Source organism: Mesoplodon mirus, assembly GCF_964341445.2.
Source record: "Mesoplodon mirus genome assembly, chromosome: 4".
In the NCBI taxonomy this organism is placed as follows: Eukaryota; Metazoa; Chordata; class Mammalia; order Artiodactyla; family Ziphiidae; genus Mesoplodon; species Mesoplodon mirus.
In genome coordinates, this window is record NC_138979.1 from 114,356,497 (window position 1) to 114,375,115 (window position 18,619).

General features: G+C 46.5%; 1 protein-coding gene across 4 annotated transcripts; it reads left to right on the top strand.

Moving 5' to 3' along the window:
• Positions 1-48: 48 nt before the first annotated feature.
• LOC309803454 (polyadenylate-binding protein 2) lies at positions 49-16,330 on the top strand. 4 transcript variants are annotated; one of them, XM_082619668.1, is made up of 7 exons: positions 11,671-12,036; positions 12,397-12,511; positions 13,221-13,288; positions 13,589-13,695; positions 14,160-14,247; positions 14,334-14,485; positions 15,416-16,330. In XM_082619668.1, the coding sequence occupies exons 1-7, from the start codon at positions 11,686-11,688 to the stop codon at positions 15,453-15,455; spliced, it is 921 nt and encodes a 306-aa protein (XP_082475794.1). In that variant the 5' UTR covers positions 11,671-11,685; the 3' UTR covers positions 15,456-16,330. The 4 variants fall into 4 exon arrangements, with proteins under 4 accessions (XP_082475795.1, XP_082475797.1, XP_082475796.1 ...); XM_082619669.1 differs by lacking the exons at positions 11,671-12,036; positions 12,397-12,511; positions 13,221-13,288; ... (2 more) ...; positions 14,334-14,485; positions 15,416-16,330 and adding exons at positions 49-124; positions 423-510; positions 988-1,427; positions 2,050-11,643; XM_082619671.1 differs by lacking the exons at positions 11,671-12,036; positions 12,397-12,511; positions 13,221-13,288; ... (2 more) ...; positions 14,334-14,485; positions 15,416-16,330 and adding exons at positions 61-124; positions 572-661; positions 988-1,427; positions 2,050-11,644.
• The last annotated feature ends 2,289 nt before the right edge of the window (positions 16,331-18,619 follow it).

An 18,619-nucleotide genomic window follows, 5' to 3' on the forward strand; every position in this document is an offset into this window, starting at 1 on the left:
GCGCCGGGCCCTCCCTCTCGCCCCCCCTTTCTCCTCCCTCCTTCCTTCCCTCCCTTCCTCCCTCTCTCCCTCCCTCCCAGCTCCTGCACCAGGAAACAGCCGGATCCTGGCAGCGGCCTGACCCGTGAGATCCCTAACCTGGCAGGCAGGCGGGATTGGAGACCGGCTGAGGGTGGGGGTGAGGGAGGAGCTGGGCCTTTGGGCTGCACTGGGGGGAGCGGGAGTAGAGATGGTGTCGGCAGGAAGCCCTTGGCTCTGGGTTTCCCGGGAGGACAGTCATTAAACATGGATTCGGCCACACAGCTGGTAGAGCGTTGGGGGCAGGGGCCTGGTCCCGGGAGCTGCAACCCCAGCCCTTCTCAGCTCAGACCCTGATCCCTGGTCTTCCCCACCTAGCTCTGATCTCCCCCTCCCCTTCCCAGGGCTCCACGCTGGGCAGGAGGATGAAAGGCCCCAGCTGGGGGCTCCTTGCCACCAGCGCTGGGTCCTAAGAGCTGCCATCCAGGCTGGGTGAGTGTCCCCTTCCTTCTCTGTCCCGGGCAACCCTTTGCTTCTCCCCCTTTCCCTTCAGCCCCTGTCTCCTCGCCCATCTTGTGCCTCTGCCAGCATCTTCACATCTTGCCTCTGGGGAGGTCCTAAGCCCCTTCCTCTAGCCAAAAAGGTGTGTACTGTGGCGGGGTTGGTGGGGGAGGTGCAGAGGTGTCATAGAGCTGTTGTTGTCTTGTTATGAAAAGAATCTGAAGTATTTTAGGTGAAATTTACTTGTTTTACATTTAATTTGGCATATTATGAATTTGAGGGCCAGCCCCTCATGCCCTGGCCCTGCACCATGGCCTAATTTCCTTGTTCTTACTCTTCCCGGCCCAGTGGTTTCTGAGATTTCCCCTCACCTCCCTCCCTGTCTCATGGGCTGGGCACACCTGAAATGCCTCCTTCTGGGTCTCTGACCATATATTCATGCCAGTCTTTTGTGTTTGACTCCTACAGCTGCCCGGATGGCGACCCCAGCCTCGGCCCCAGACACACGGGCTCTAGTGGCAGACTTTGTAGGCTATAAGCTGAGGCAGAAGGGTTATGTTTGTGGAGCTGGCCCCGGGGAGGGCCCAGCAGCTGACCCGCTGCACCAAGCCATGCGGGCAGCTGGAGATGAGTTCGAGACCCGCTTCCGGCGCACCTTCTCGGATCTGGCAGCTCAGCTGCATGTGACCCCGGGCTCGGCCCAGCAACGCTTCACCCAGGTCTCTGATGAACTCTTCCAAGGGGGCCCCAACTGGGGCCGCCTTGTGGCTTTCTTTGTCTTTGGAGCCGCGCTGTGTGCTGAGAGTGTCAACAAGGAGATGGAGCCACTTGTGGGACAAGTGCAGGAGTGGATGGTGGCCTACCTGGAGACGCGGCTGGCCGACTGGATCCACAGCAGCGGGGGCTGGGTAAGAAACTTCTCCATTGCTGCCCTGAATATCCCTCTGAAAAGTTGGTCTCCAGGGAGAAGACGGGGGCTCTGGCTGGAGCTGGGGGCGGCTGTGCTGGGAATGAGGCGCAGGGGCTGAGTCTCCCTGTTTGGGTGGAATCAGATGCCCTCACTATGGGTATCACTGGACTCTGCACTCCAGGGCTGCCATGCAGTCATCACTGGGTGGGCTCATGGTCCAAAGCAGAGGACAGAATATACAGTAGACAGTGTAGTGCCTGCAGAGAAATGGCATCCAGCCATCAGAAATTTTTTACACCTGAGTACATGGCATGGGGGGATCAGGGATCAGGGATGGGTGGTGGTCAAGGCAAGCCTTGGCAAAGGATGCCAGTTCTGAGCAGCATTTTTGGCCAGGGAAAGGATGGGATTCAGTTGACGTAGAGAAGGGCAAATGAGCCAGGCGCTCAGGGGGGATCAGAGGGGCTGTCGGCCAGGAGCTTCAGCCAGAGAGGAGCTGGGGGTGGGGTAGTGCTTGCAGTGGATGGAACTGGAACTCTCCCTCTCCTCTTTTCTCCACTCTTTCCTCTCCTGATATCCCTTTCTCCTTCTTTCTCTCCTACTTCCCTTCTCTCCCACAGGCGGAGTTCACAGCTCTATACGGGGACGGGGCCCTGGAGGAGGCGCGGCGTCTGCGGGAGGGGAACTGGGCCTCAGTGAGGACAGTGCTGACGGGGGCCGTGGCACTGGGGGCCCTGGTAACTGTAGGGGCCTTTTTTGCTAGCAAGTGAGAAAGTCCAGGGCCAGGTGGGGCGAGGTGTGGCTGGGGGACAGGAGAGCAGGAACAGAGCAGAGGAGTGCCCTTGGAAGAAGTGGGGGAAAGGATGGGCATGGAACGGGGATGGGAAGGGGCAAGGTAGCGTGCAAGAGAGCTGAGTGTGCCAGGCAGGCGGTTGAAAGAGTGAACTGGAGCTATTGCGGAATGTATTGGGAAAGTCAGGAGATGGAGTCATTCCAGGGTTGGGGGGAGGTGGGAGGGATCATGCCTAGAGGTGTGGGCACATGAAACTCTACCTAGAGCTTGATTTGCAGCCCCGAAGAAGGTGGACTTGCATAAGGGGTTGGTGTCTCCGTTGAATGAGTGAGATTTGGGGCAAACACAGAAGGAACATCCCTTTGGAATGGGAGCTTGGGGTTCTCAGGGGATAGGGAGAGGTGGCTGTGACCATGGGCTGCTGGGACATGCGTGTGCATGTGCACGGGTGCTCGTGTGCATGCTGGGCTGCTTGTCTAATCTGGTGGCAGTGGGATTCCTCGAGGAGAAAACATTCCCTCCTGCAGTGGTGAGAATAAGGGGCGGCTCTCTGTCCCTCCTCCCAACGTCCCCTCCCCTCTCCCCTTGTCCTGCTGCCTCAAGGCCGAGGGAGAAACACTGTATCCAGACTGAGGGCTCTGGCCGCTTTTCTGCAGCAAGTCGTCAGCAGGGCTTTGGAGAGAAGAGCAGTTCCGTAGCTGGCCTTGTTCCTTCATTGTCCCCCTTCCTTGTGCATCGCGCACTTGCTGCTGCCTCCTGGGCTCTGACAGAAAGGCAGGGCTGCGGAGCCGGCGGGGGATGGAGGCTGCGGGAGCGGGAGCCGCCTGCTGCCCTCCTCTCCCACTGGGGCACACTGGTGCCTAAATTGTTCCCTATCTCTGGGACCTTTTGTACCCAAACTTAAACTCTAAATTGGGGCTCTTACTGATTTTCCTTTTGAGTGTGTGGACGTAAATGCAGATCTGGAATACAGTCTGGGTCCTGCACTGTGTCTCGGAGAGACTGTTGATGTCTTGAGAGGAACATTCCAGCTCTGAACCCCATGAATGTGAGGGTGACGTGTACTCCGTGACTGGCCTATTCCATGTGGTGGGCTTTGGTGCTGCTTTATTAAGGGCCAGGTGTCTGGGTTCCACAGTACCTCCCAGGACTTAGAAACATGGATATTTTCTTGGAAGCCACGCTGTTTGCATGGGTTTTAATTTGTACCTCAGAGTCTGAGGATGTTAACTTTAGAGCTCCCTGTCCTCTAGAACAGATTCAGATGACAGCTTTTTCTTTTGAGAAAGACATGATTTCACTCCAGATGTATGCCCTGAGCCAGACCTCACTGCTGCACTTTCCTAGGTGCTAAAATTGCTGCTCTCCAATGCTGACTTCTTCTGACACAGTGCTCTAGAACCCTGCCCTTGATCCTGAGCACTGACCAGCTTAGCTAGACCATGGTTGACTCTTGGAGATATTCACTTGGTCCCAGAATGTGGCAACATAGTTGTACTCACTAGAATGTGGGACCAAAATTGGCCTCAGGTGTTTAGCTCAGACTTTTGCTTTTGAGAGAGGGCTGCACTTTTTAACGGTATTTATAGGGGAGGTGGTGGACTGCATGGGCCACTTGGTCTGTTGTGAGTATGCTGGTACCAGGCACTCAGAGCCAGTCTGTGGCAGGCAGTTGGGGTGGGGGGGTCTCTGACTTGCTCAGGACAAACTAGGCCAGTGGTTTTCCAACTGCTTGGCAGAGCCCCAAAGTTTCCTAGGGGTTGCCTCAGGAGTCCTTGGGGGAGATGAGGCGGGGGCACTGAGCAGGCCAGGCGACTTGCCCTCAAACAGAACAGCTCCCCTGTAGCTGTCTTACATATCGGGGTTCAGGGTAAGATTTTATTTGCATTAAGGGGTTTGCTGCTGAAAAACAAAGTTGGAAAACCACTGACTAGACCATCAGCTCCAAATTGGAGCCTGTGCTCCCCCAGGTTTGGGTCAGACTCTTCCCCCTACCCTCTACCACAGGACGCCTAGCCCTGGTAGCTCTCCTGGGGACCTTTAGCAAACAGAGGTAGCACGGACCGTGGTCAGGTTACCAAAAAGCCCGGCTCTGAGGCCTTCACATCTGGGTGGAAGGAGAGGCTGTTTTCTGAAAGGGTAAAAGGGCTTGGTCTGGATTCCCGGAAGCATAGCTTGGATGGGACCACAGAGGGCAGTTTTGACCTGTCCTGCCCTTCTGAGCTTGAGGGGGAATGGAAACCCCAGAGACTCTTCTGTCAGGGAAAACTAGCGACTCTCTTCTAGAGCCATATAGTTCCTTGGGATTAGCTCTTGGCCAAGAAGGCTGAGTATGGCTCCCAATTTTTAAATCCATTTCATTTTTTTAAAAATAAGGGAAATAAATCTTATTGCCATTTTTCAGAGATTAAATAGGTGGAGAGGGTGTTTCTTGCTCTCCAGAGCCCAAAGGGACAAATAGGGACTTTGCTTAGGCCAAGGAAGGAGCAGAGGTAGGGCAACTAGGTCCTGCACTTATTAATCCCACTCCCCACTTATTCTAGGGCATACACTATTTTACTTTTTTAAAATCATAAAGCGGCGGGAGAACAGATTTGGTTAGTTTAGAAGAAAAGAAAAAGCTCTATAAATATAAATATATATTCCTGTATTTTTATTTAATAATTTATAAATACCAAGTTCATTTGACTTTTATTTTTGTGTAATATGTAATGGTCGTATTAAAAAAAAATAAATAAAACCCAGAAGTTTAATGAGAAGGACTGAGCAGGGTTTGTGACTTCTATACTGTATAGCCTGGGGTCAGGACATTTCTTGATCTAAGCATCTCATCATGACCTTGTTAAGGCCATGAATTAGATTAATAGGGATTTGGGAAAGTATTGAGGTAAAAAAGTTTAAAAAAAAAAAAAAAAGGAGGGAATTCCCCAGCGGTCTAGTGGTTAGGACTCTGTGCTTTCACTGCCGAGGGCCCGGGTTCGATCCCTGGTCAGGGAACTAAGATCCCACAAGCTGCGCCATGCAGCCAAAAAAAAAAAAAAAGAAAAAAGAAAATCAGAGTTGTTCTCCCATCCCCCCATCCTAGCCAAATGCCCAAAGCCAAGAACTCCATCTGTGCCAACCCAAGCACTGAGAGGGTGTGTGTATATGGTACTTTGGAATGGCCACAACAAAACCCAAAACAAAACAAACAAAACCTACCAAAAATCTTTATGATGTAATCAAGTCCCCTGTTGTGGTTCAGCCGCTAAATCAGAAGTACGTGATAGTGAGCATTTCTCCTCAATATCCTGCTGCCTACTTCAGACTTAAAATAAGTCTGGCAAAAATGGAGCCCTTGCTTACTTTCCTGCTCCCCTGAGACATTTGGTTTCAGCCATTGTAATGCAAACTGTTAAACTGGATGGGATCTACAGGAATTGTTCAGCCCATCCCTCTGTACTTCTAGTCTAGGACCACATCAAAATCATGTCTGACAGGAGTAGTGATCTTAATTTTAAATTACAAGTGGGAGTTTCTAGTCTTTCTATAATCCAATGCAATATAATGGTATTTGGGTTTATGTATTAAATTGTAGTGAGAAATACACTGCTTAGAGGAATCCAGTGTTGTATTTCTATTCTCTCTATATAGAAAAATCTACGGGACAAGCCATGTTAAAATCAGACAGTGGCTTGGTGAACATGGCTCTAGGGAAAGGGGAATTAGATGCTCTTAATAGTTAATATCGTCAGGCTATGATAGCTAGTGTATTTATCCCTACTGCAGTTTGACTGGTTTATAGTTTACCTAATTCCAAAAAGCATTTGCAGCATCTTACTATAATACACAAAAGACAAAATAGAAAAATATAGATTTTTAAAGTAAGGGTAAAGGGAAAATTGAAATATTATAATAAAATGACAGCAAAAAGGAAAACTAACACAGAAAAGCATTCTATAAGCAGTATTCCCAAATACTAAAGGTAGGCTATGAATTCAACTCTGAGCTTCTTGGCAGCTAAAGAAAATTGGAAAACACAATGAGATTCACATCCCTCCTAGGATTTATAAAACCTTTCAGTTCCTCAAGGTAGGCAAAAAGTTTTGTGGCTCTTCTGAGAATACACTGAGTGATATAGTGGACACCAGCCTCTATAACACCTGACAGCAAATATGATGTTGAGTTTTATACTACCGTTTCTTGCAGAAACACCAAATGGGGATTCAGCAGGTCCTAAGCTTGTTCTATCAGGATCGTCACAGTTTAGCTCAAATATGCTGTATGATGCCACAGTTTAAAATAGGGCTAAATTTCAGACTATCTAAATGGACAGATGGATTGTTTATTCTTCAGACAGTTCTCTGTGAATGTTATTTCTCCAAATGATACTTTTGATAAAAATTGGGCAACATTTAGTTACACTTTCTAGCAAATGGATGGATTACAAATATTCTGTGTTTTTAGTTGAGAACAGATCCTTTGAAAACTTTAAAAGCTGCCTTAAATGTGGATACAGGTGAGATACAAATAAATTAACAATATTTTAAAAATCAACCAGAAAACGTAATATAATGGAATGCTATCTAGTTTTTTATTCATTCAGTCATTCATTCATTCAGCAAATATTCAAGCATCTTAGGTGTGCTGAGGACAATTCTAGGCACTGAGGTAGAGAAGTGAACAAATAGGCACAAATTTCTGCCTTCACGTTACTTTCATTCTAGTAATGGAAACAAACAAAAGCTAAATAACTACCTACCTACATAAATAACTTTCACAACATTCATTAACATAACATTTCGTGTTAGGTGCCAAATGCTATGGAGAAAAATAATTCATTAGGGCGGGATTGGGAAGGTGTATGTATAGGTTTCAATGTTAAATAGAGTGAGTGGGGAAGGCCTCATTTCTAAGGTAACTTCTGAGTAAAGTCATGAAAAATGAAATTGGAAAAATATTTTTATTGACATGGAAAAATATTTCTGTTATCTTATTAGGTAAAAAAGAAAATAGATTAGAAAACAGAATATATGGTATGATCCCATTTTGCTAAAAAAAAATATGTATATACACACACATATATATACCTCTATATGTATTTGTGTATTGAAAGTTTCAGGAAGGGTATATGCCAAAATATCATTAGTGATTATCTCTGGGTGGTGGATTTTATGGGTGATTTTTTCTTTTTGCTATCAGTATTTTAGGATTTTTTTATAAGGAACATATAAAAAAGAAGTTTTTCAGGTACAAAGTTTTCTAAAAGTTAACCAAGCAGAATGGAAATTAAGCAGCCCAACAGAGGCTCCTTCTCACTTAAATGGCCACCCCACCTCCATGCAAGGTTGGACCTAGGGAGTTAAGGTAGGTTGGGCCAGACTTTGCATTAGAAAGTAATTGGAATTGGCTCCAAAACAGAGGTAAGTAAATGATCAAGGCTCCAAGGTTCTGTGTCAACATTGTCCAATAGAAATATAATGCAAGTCATGTAAAGCAACTGTACTCCAATCAGAAATTTTAAAAAGTAAAAAAAAAAAAAAAGAAATATAATGCAAGACATATGTAGTTTTACGTTTTTTAGTAGCCTCATTAAAAAAACCAAAAAGAAACAGGTAAAACTAATTTTAATAGTATTTTTTTAAACCCAGTATATAAAGACTACTATAATTTCAATCTGTAATTAATACTGAACAATTATTAAGTTATTTTACATAAGTATCTTTTTCATCCTGAGTCTTTGAAATTCCGTGTATATCTGACACTTCCAGCACATCTCAATTCAGAGCACCATTCACATTTCAAGTGCTCAGTAGCCACGTGTGATGAGTGGCTACCATATTAAATAATGTACTTCTAGATTAGAGGGAATTATTGCAGCCAGTGAAGGTAAAATTTTCAAAGCAGGAGTTAAAAATGGGGATGAAACTATTAGGAAGCCAAGTATTTATATGTTTAGTGAGAAAACTTTTCCCTTCTGGACAGAACTGGACATGCCCTCATCCATTTTTACTGATTTAATTCTCCTTTTCTCAACTCGACAGATCATTCACTTTTGTTAACACACTTTTCCTTCTTCTAGGGCAAAACATCACTGAGTTTCAGTTTTTCCGAAACTCCATGGCCCTCTATTGATAGGTTATTACTGAAGGAAAAGTATACTTATAATGGGTGAATCTTACATCATTACATACCAATTAAAAAAAAATTCATTCTCAGAGGAAAACTTATCTCTTTGATGTTCTCTATGCCTCAACAACAGGCAGGATATAAACTTATTACAGAAGATCGTCCATTCAGTTAACATTTATTGAGCACACAGTGATAGGCAATACAAATATAATTAAGAAGGTGTCCCTGCCTTATACACTTTCAGTCTAATAGGGAAGTATATTACAGATCACCATTCAAGTATCTTTTTAAAATGTGTTTGTAAAAGTAATCATGCTTATTAGAGTAAGTTTGGAAGCTGGAGTGTTGTTTTTAATTTTAAATAAAAATAATATACGATATTGTGGGAAAAATCATAGAACATAGAAAATTATAAAGAAGATCAATCATAATAAGCCTACTACCCAGAGAGAATCACTATTAGCATTTTGGTATATTTCTTTTCCTTCAGTTGTCTGTGCTTATATTTTATGATCATACTGTATATACAATTTTGTACACTGCAATTCTGCTTACCATTATATTGCAAGCATTGTCCTTGTCATTAAAAATGTTTTGAAGACATAATGACTATATAAAATTACATATATGTGTGTATAACAATTTTCCTGAGAAGTGCCCACTTGGACAATCAAGTTGTTTACATTTTTTTTTCACTTTGATGAACATCTTTATTCTCAGATGTTTACCTAGGTTTTAGATTATTTCTTTAGAACAGATTATAAGAAATACAATTACTGTGTTAAGAATCTCAACATTTTAAAAACTTTTGTTGCATATTGCCAAAGAACAGATTGTACTGGTTCTTATTCCTTTTCTTCTCCAATGCCCAAGTTGTTTTTTAAAAAAATCAGATATACATAATTTTAATCATACTTTATATACAATTTTACATCCTACTTCTTTGGCCTAAGAAAAAATATTTTTATAAGTTACCACACACTACGTGTAAACCTTTTTGTAAAAAAAACAGGCGCATAAAAAAATAAAAATAGGTGCATAATAATCTTGTGATGTAATTATAGTTTGCCTAAACATTTATCTCTTATTGGAATTTAGTCTTTTTCCAGCTTCAGCATTGTACGTAATGTTATCTTTGTGTATTAAAACAGACCTTATAGAAATTTTTATCTGAGCTTTGAAATCTGGTTTTGGATTCCCTGCTCACTTCTAATTAGTTATGACTTTGGGGAGTTACTTCATTCTTTCCTCATCCCTAAAAAAGGTTATGGTTTTGGGACTATTTGCTTCATAATGTTGTTATGAGAGTTCAATGAGATAACATAACAAGGAGTCTAGGATGCTGCCTGTTACAAAATCAAGTGCTCAACAAAACTGGGGTTCAAAGGCATTATTTTAAAAATCACATTGCCCTTAATTGGCTTTCTTAGTTTAAATTAGGTATCAATAAACATCCAAGTCTTGATTTGGTTAAAATCAGTAGAAAAGATTTTTCTTCCAGCAAACTCACAGTCTTTTAGAGCTTGTCTGCGATGCTCAACTTAGTTCTCCCAGACCACTGAAGCTGAGATGGCTGATGAAGTAATTTTCAGTGAAAATTTAAGCAACTGTGACTCTGCTCCAAGTTCTCCTGTTCCTGAGGTAAGGATTTGTGTGAAAAAATGAGGGTGAGGGGAAGAGTGGGGTATACTGTGAAGCTTTTGACTTTTGGTTTGCTAGCAGGAATCTCCTCTTGTTCAAATCCCTCTACCCAAGTCATGTACATCCTCTCCAGGTTGTTTGAGTAACTATTTGGTTGGGCTCATGTGAATCTGGCTCTCAAACCATAGCTTGGTCTGGCTGCAACTATCCCTCTTGCAAACTTAGCACTGCCGTTCCTTCCTTTTTAATAAATGTGTAGTATCACCACTAAACTATGGCAACCCTGCTTTCCAGGGCTAGGTCTCATTGGTATCTGAGTGCAACGGTGAGGTGGAATTCCTCTGGGGTCTGAAGGAGGGTCTGGGAAAGCGTTGTATATGAAGGGTGGCACCCAGATCCCCAGTCAATGTATCCTTTGGTCAACAAACATTTATTTGGATACTTACTATGTGCTAGGCATATTGCCCCACGGTGGAGATGCAAATGTAGATAGGATCCAGCCTCTCATCTCCAAGCTCTCACAAGCTCTAGTTAGGAAAGGAAGCACAAAATGATTAAGTGCACAGTGGAGGTAGGCCCGCTTGTCATGGGAGAGGAGGGGAGGCCAGTTAGTGGAATGCTTCACAGGGGAGGTGATGATGGGGTTTGCAGTGGTCTGGCTGAAGGACTGCATGTACAGAGTCACAGACCTGGGTGCAGATACACCCACTGGAATGAAGAGTGTGGAAACAACATTCACGAAGTAGCCTGGTCTGGAGGTCTCCAAGGCCTCAGTAAGGAGTTTTGAGAGTTAACCCGGCCAGTATGGATTGGAGTGGTGACCCACTGGAAGCTGACCCATTAAGCGGCTGCAGCAAACAGTCCAAGCAAGAGAAGAAATGAAACTGGGGCATGACCAGAATGCTTGGAAAGTATGCCTGTGCAGGAAGACAGCACATACAGGGCTCATGACTAGTACTGGAGTGAGGATTCCTCCCTGCTTTCTGGTTTGGGGAGACCTGGTGGATGCTGGTGCCAATAACCTGGGTGGGAAAGATAAGCTCCTTCCTAGAGAGCGCCATTCAGAACCCTCCATTTCCAGCAACATCCCATCTACTGGTGCATTCCTGGTAGAAGACGAGTTTCCAGAAACCGCCACAGTATTTCCGGCCTCTGCCTTCCAAGAGCTCACGAGTTGGCAAACAGCAGCATCAAGATGGCGGCCTCCTAAAGACCAGTCATGTGACCTCAGCTTTCACTGGGAGCCCGGCCGTCCGTTCGGGGGCAAGGTTCACCTGTCACGAAACGGGTGTCAGCCCTTCGAATCTCGCGAGCCAATCGGCATCTGAGGCTGGGCCACTTCGGCGAGGCGATCGGAAGATTGGTCCTTTCCACTCGCCTTGCCAGCGGCCAATCACCGAGCGCCATACTTCGCGGACCCGCCCTTAGGCGGGAGAGAAGCAGGAATGTCTCACAGCTAGGCGGTATTGTTACCTAAGGACTTGAGAGGAGGTGGGACGTGTGTTGATTGACCGACCGATTTCTCCTACCGGGATTTGAGGATTTGGCGCAATCCCCCCGCCTTAGGGGTGGGGTCTTATTTGATTGCCAAGTAATGTTCCCCAATGGAGTCCTAGTTCATGGTGATGGGCAGGCTGCTTGACTAATGAGTCCTCGGCGTGGCCGGCGCAGCTCTCCAATCGCTGGGCGGCTGGCCCCAGTCTGAGCGGCGATGGCGGCGGCGGCGGCGGCGGCAGCAGCAGCGGGGGCTGCGGGCGGTCGGGGCTCCGGGCCGGGGCGGCGGCGCCATCTTGTGCCCGGGGCCGGTGGGGAGGCCGGGGAGGGGGCCCCGGGGGGCGCAGGGGACTACGGGAACGGCTTGGAGTCTGAGGAACTGGAGCCTGAGGAGCTGCTGCTGGAGCCCGAGCCGGAGCCCGAGCCCGAAGAGGAGCCGCCCCGGCCCCGTGCCCCCCCGGGAGCTCCGGGCCCTGGGCCTGGCTCGGGAGCCCCCGGCAGCCAGGAGGAGGAGGAGGAGCCGGGACTGGTCGAGGGTGACCCGGGGGACGGCGCCATTGAGGACCCGGTGAGGGAAGGAGGGCGAGCGAGCAGGCCGGCGACCGGCCGGCCGTGTCACGGGAGGCCCAGAGCTCAGGCGAGCGGGAGGCGGGCGGGGGATGGGGGTGGGCGGGGAATAACGTGGCTGGGGCCGGGCTGGGGAGGCAGCCTCGACCGCCAGAAGGGGCCCAGCCGGGTTGATTCGGGCGTCATGGGTGCCTAGTGTTGTTCTAGAGAAGGTAGCTTGGTTTTCTTTTCATTATGACCCTCGCGTGGGGCGAGAGAAATGGCCGAGCATGGCTGGGGCCGCGCGCGGAAGGAGAGCAGGGTAGAGCCCCTGCGTTGGTTCCTCTTAAGCTGTTCTCCATACCCTCCCCACTCATTGTAGGAGCTGGAAGCGATCAAAGCTCGAGTCAGGGAGATGGAGGAAGAAGCTGAGAAGCTAAAGGAGCTACAGAATGAGGTAGAGAAGCAGATGAATATGAGTCCACCTCCAGGCAACGGTGAGTAACTGGCGGTTGCACGCGGAACCCGGGTACTGAGATTGGAAGGGTTATCGGAGCACGGTTTATATGGAATTAGATGCTCGGAACCTTGGAGCTGCTTGTCTGAGCAGTTACTGGGCAGTTGCTGCAGTCATAGTCCATTGTGTGTTTTTCTGACCTTTGTGAGACGGGGCCTATGTTTTGGTGATGGTAGTCTTGTGCCTCCCTTTGTCCCTGTTACAAATGTGTTGCTCTTTGTTCTTAGTCTTCCACTATCCTTTTTGGAGGTTGCCAGCTGGTATTTGACCTTCAAGTCCAATAGTTCTTCTTTCAGTTGGAGACCTTTAGTTAGGAGTCCTAAGATAAAGTGCTCAGCTTCAGGGGGGCTTCTCCTCTAATCCAGAAATGTCCAGCCTCAGCCGACTTAATTTTGTTCACTTTTCAAATCATTTTAACCGAAGCTACTCAATAGGGACTTGATTTGGGGGCAGGAGGGAATTCCTGTATTGTTTTCTTTGATTTTTAGGACTGTATTAATCTATTCCTTAATCTTTCAAGTATTTAGTGAGCACCTACTGCATGCTAGACTTTTCTAGGTAATGGGTACAGCAGGGAACAGAACAGACCAAAATCTTTACCTTTGCTGCTGCTTGTGGTGGTGGTAGTGGTGCATAGATTGGCCAAGTAGAAAACAAGCGTTTTTTTCCTGATCCTTTTTTCTTCACAGCTGGCCCAGTGATCATGTCCATTGAGGAGAAGATGGAGGCTGATGCCCGTTCCATCTATGTTGGCAATGTATGTACCAGAGCCTTGACTGGGGTTGGGGAAAGCTCTTAGTTTGGGGGATTATTTATTAGGAGTCTTGAAAGGAACCATTTCCAGGATAGGTGGTGGATTTAAGGGGTGGAGGGAGGGTTGGAATGAGGTGAAAGGTAACGGTGATTAACAGAGGCTCTGGGGTTGGAAGGAAAAGAGGTTAGTTCCTTAGAGAACTAGATATTGATATGCTTTGGTGTGTATGGATGGCCCAGGCTAGGCAGGGTACCTGTGGAGATGGGAGTTTGCCCTGTTACCTGTGAAATGTACCCCCCACAGGTGGACTATGGTGCAACAGCAGAAGAGCTGGAAGCACACTTTCATGGCTGTGGTTCAGTCAACCGTGTTACTATACTATGTGACAAATTTAGTGGCCATCCCAAAGGGTAAGTGGGGAAGTTGAGGTCGTTTTAGTCACACTTAAAAAATAGATAAATTATGTTTTATATTGAGCAGTAAGTAACCTAGATGTTAAAGTAAGCAGTCCATCTTTTAAGATAGGTGTTAATGTTGATACATATCAAGGATTGCACATAAAGTTGCCTTCAGGGGCCCAACAGATAACAGAGATGGGGGCTGGGTGTGGGGGGATCATGAACTATAAGGGGGGGCGCCTTCTGCTTGGCCCCCACCTTTTTCTGCCTTGCGGAAAACCAGGCCCTCTGTATCCTATCTTATAATTTTCCAAGAGTGGCTGCAAATTTTGATTAAAATCTTCCATTAAGAATTTTTTGGACAAATAATTAAAAATATGAACACACTGTACTCAAACAAAGCATGCCTGCAAGTTGGATTTGACCTGTGAGCTGCTATTTGTATCCTCAGATAAAGTGGCAATTACCCTTTTCAGGTTTGCATATATAGAGTTCTCAGACAAAGAGTCAGTGAGGACTTCCTTGGCCTTAGATGAGTCCCTATTTAGAGGAAGACAAATCAAGGTAAGCCCTGTGCCCTTTGCTGTTCTGGTTCTCTGTAAGCTCTCCAGGTTGGCTCTAAGGCATTGTGTTGTACGTGTCATTCTCAGGTGATCCCAAAACGAACCAACAGACCAGGCATCAGCACAACAGACCGGGGTTTCCCGCGAGCCCGATACCGTGCCCGGACCACCAACTACAACAGTTCCCGCTCTCGATTCTACAGTGGTTTTAACAGCAGGCCCCGGGGTCGCGTCTACAGGTCAGGATAGATGGGCTGCTCCTCTCCCCCGCCTCCCATGAGCCCTGTATGCTTCCTTCTCTCCTCATCTGAGGAACCTCCCTCTTTTACCCTCCCCTTGGTTCCGGGGACTTAGTCTCCTGCCTGTGCAGGGTGAGGAAGGTAGTTGCAGGCCAGGAGGCCAGTCTCATCTTTTTCTGGAGCAGGAATTGGTGATAAGGGCTGGATCTCTCCACCTTGTTCTGAGAGATGCTTCTCCACCCAGCCTTTTTTTCCTTGAGAGTTGATGGCAGTGAAGGTGTTTACACAGAACGCCCGGGAAGAACAGGGCCTCAGAGCAGTGAAAGCACTGTTTGGACATTTGCTACTTTTCCCAGAGTTAGGGAGGGGCTGAAGTTTGAACCTCCCTTGGAAGAAAACCAGAGGCTAGTTGATCCTCCTCAACAGCCATGTGGGAGGATGTCGAGATATTTACTCTTTAGCCAGTCTTTTGCAACTTTCTCGTTGGGCCTAGTGCGGCACCCATGTTGTTGCTTTACTTTACTTCCATTTCTTTACATTTAAATAGACAGTTTAGGCATATAGACTTTGGCTTTTCATAAGATTTACCTGTCTGCTCCCAGGAGTTAGGGAGGATCTGTTGGTGAGAGCCTCGCTTTTAAGAGCTGTGGAGAACTGGAATCTGGATAAACAATGAGTCCTTTTTCTTGCCCCTATGTCTCAGATGCATTTCTTTATTGCCACTGTTTGGCGAGGTAATAACAGTTAATTCCCCACTGCCATTTGCCAGGTGTGTCACTATTTCTGGGATTGTGGGGGTCAGTTTTGGGACTTGGGAAACTTCTTTCCCCTCTTCCCTTCTCAATAACTGGGGCGAGGGCCCACGGGGAGGGGCTTGTACTGAACTATTTAGTGATCATGTTAACACCTAACTCTCCTTCTTTCTTCCAGGGGCCGGGCTAGAGCGACATCATGGTATTCCCCTTACTAAAAAAAGTGTGTATTAGGAGGAGAGAGAGGAAAAAAAGAGGAAAGAAGGAAAAAAAAAAAAGAATTAAAAAAAAAAAAAAAAGAAAAACAGAAGATGACCTTGATGGAAAAAAATATTTAAAAAAAAAAAAGATATACTGTGGAAGGGGGGAGAATCCCATAACTAACTGCTGAGGAGGGACCTGCTTTGGGGAGTAAGGGAAGGCCCAGGGAGTGGGGCAGGGGGCTGCTCATTCACTCTGGGGATTCGCCATGGACACGTCTCAACCGCGCAAGCTGCTCCCCCTGTTTCCCTGTCCCCCTTTGCCCCCTTGCGGGCTGCTCAAGGGTAGGTGGGCATGGGTGGTAGGAGGGTTTTTTTTTACCCAGGGCTCTGGAAGGACACCAAACTGTTCTGCTTGTTACCTTCCCTCCATCTTCTCCCTAGCTTTCAGAGTCCCCTCCTGCCTGTTCCTGTCCTGCCAGGTCTACCACCCACCCCACCCCTCTTTTCTGGCTCCCTGCCCCTCCAGATTGCCTGGTGATCTGTTTTGTTTCCTTTTGTGTTTCTTTTTCTGTTTTGAGTGTCTTTCTTTGCAGGTTTCTGTAGCCGGAAGATCTCCGATCCGCTCCCAGCGGCTCCAGTGTAAATTCCCCTTTCCCTTGGGGAAATGCACTACCTTGTTTTGGGGGGTTTTGGGGTGTTTTTTGTTTTTCAGTTTTTTGTTTTGTTTTGTTTTCCTTTGCCTTTTTTTCCCTTTTGTTTGGAGGGAATGGGAGGAAGTGGGGACAGGGAGGTGGGAGGTGGATTTTGTTTATTTTTTTAGCTCATTTCCAGGGGGTGGGAGTTTTTTTTTAATATGTGTCATGAATAAAGTTGTTTTTGAAAATAAAAAATGTTTGGCCTTTTGGGTGTATGGATTATTTATCTTCCTGTTGTCTCTTAAATCCCAGATGGCTGTTAATTCTCCTTTCTGGAAGTGCTGGTGGTGTGGAGGGGAAGTTCCCACCTAAGGAGTAGGCGTCAGCAGTACAACTAGCAGGAACATTGTGTGTTTAGCTGAGCTTGATGGGGTTTTCTGGAAAGCATGTATCCCTGATTGGCATTTGAGAGGTACATTAACTGAGCCTGGGATTATAAAGGAGTGGCCAGATTAGAGTGCTCTAGTAGCACTTCAGTGTGTCCCCTTGATAAAATTGATGTGCAAATGAATTTTCCACACCAGCAGCCCTAGATTCTTATGTTGGGGTCTGGGTGGGTAGCCTTTTTTGTCTTCTCTATCCCAAGGTAGGCTCAAAAAATGAAAAAAAAAAAAATTAGGGTGACTTCCCTGGTGGCGCAGTGGTTGAGTCCGCCTGCCAATGCAGGGGACACGGGTTCGGGCCCTGGTCTGGGAGGATCCCACATGCCGCGGAGCGACTGGGCCCCTGCACCACAGCTACTGAGGCCCGCGTGCCTAGAGCCTGTGCTCCACGACAGGAGAGGCCACCGCAGTGAGAAGCCCGTGCACAGCAATGAAGACCCAACGCAGCCAAAAAAAAAACCTTAAAAAAAAAAAATTAGGGCTTCCCTGGTGACTCGGTGGTTAAGAATCCGCCTGCCAATGCAGTGGACACGACGGTTTCTAGCCCTGGTCCAGGAACATCCCACATGCCCCAGAGCAACTAAGCCCGTGCGCCACAACTACTGGGCCTGCACTCTAGAACGCGCAAGCCACAACTACTGAAGCCCGCATGCCTAGAGCCCGTGCATTGCAACAAGAGAAGCCGCTGCAATGAAGCCTGTGCACCGCAACGAAGAGAAGACCCCGCTTGCCGCAACTAGAGAACGCCGCAACTAGAGAAAGCCTGTGGGCAGCAACGAAGACCCAACGCAGCCAGAAATAAAACTATTTATTTAAAAAGTTAGCATTTAAAGATAATTGCAAAGCTTATGTTCTCTAGCAGTTCAGTGGCCACAATACGTTCAGGTAACTTGTTTTTCTTTTATAAATTTATTTTTTTTTATGGCTGCGTTGGGTCTTCATTGCTGCATGCAGGCTTTCTCTAGTTGCGACGAGCGGGGCCTACTCTTAATTGCGGAGCACGGGCTCTAGGCATGCAGGCTTCAGTAGTTGTGGTGCATGGGCTTAGTTGCTCCACAGCATGTGGGATTCCCAGACCAGGGCTCGAACCCGTTTCCCCTGTGTTGGCAGGCAGATTCTTAACCACTGCGGCAGGGAAGTCCTAGCTAACTTATTTTGGATTGTTCCATTAATTAGGGCAAGTGGCTTTCGTTGTTTGAGTATCCTTAAGTTTAGTAGTTGAGTTACTTGGTCATGTTAATGACCTAATTTTTCCATTTTATATTCTAATGTTACATTGGTCTTAAAAGCCTTTGGTACTATATCACACACACACCCCTTTTTGTAGACCCTCCATTACTTACAGAGTTTGTAAGTATTAAAACCTCTATATGTTCTATTGGGCCGTTCACTTCTGTTCCTAGGATTTTTGTTCATGATTGCCTCTGACTGAGATGCTCTCTTCAATAATCTTAGGTTAAAGAAATGGCTCTCCATATCCGTGGAGCCTCAGCCAACCTCCCAAATGGTTTTCTGGTTTTTTTTTTTTCCAAATGGTTTTGTATTCTGAAATTTCAGGTATCGACCATCCCATAATTTAATATTTGATCATTTACCTCCTATTGTGTCACTTGTTAGGCATTTGGGGGTCTTCTCTAACTAGATTCAACTAGAACAGTGTCTCATAAGCTGAGTACGGAAACTTTAGAGGCTGATTAGCAAGAGGCTGGATAAAGTGTTCAGTATTAACTATTTTTATTAGAAAAACGTGCAACATCTTAAGTGGCTTGATGCTGCTAATGCTGGGAAAGTCTTATCTATCCGCCAGGTGGCAGTAAGTGGCTATCTAAAAAAATCCCTGTAACCTGTTGGATCTTGGAGGATGCATTGCTTTTTTGACTCTTCTTTGTTTTTAATTTTCTGTGTTCAGTCAGTTCTCAATATCCTGGTCTGTCCTCTATCCTACTTTAACTGCTTGAGCAACTCCCCACCTTGATTGTAGTGGACTCCTGGCGATAACCTGGCTCCAAACTCTTCGTATTTCCAAAAAGGCCCCTATGCTGCCAAGTGTGGAACTAAGGTTTTTCCCAATTTGATCCAGATTGATTTTTCCTGCCACATT

Excerpts from the sequence above, each read along its gene's own strand:
- LOC309803454 (XM_082619668.1), top strand. The coding sequence starts at position 11,686 with ATGGCGGCGGCGGCGGCGGCGGCAGCAGCAGCGGGGGCTGCGGGCGGT. Across the intron at positions 13,289-13,588 it reads GTTCCATCTATGTTGGCAAT|GTGGACTATGGTGCAACAGC; the intron begins GTATGTACCAGA and ends TACCCCCCACAG. Across the intron at positions 13,696-14,159 it reads TTTAGTGGCCATCCCAAAGG|GTTTGCATATATAGAGTTCT; the intron begins GTAAGTGGGGAA and ends TACCCTTTTCAG.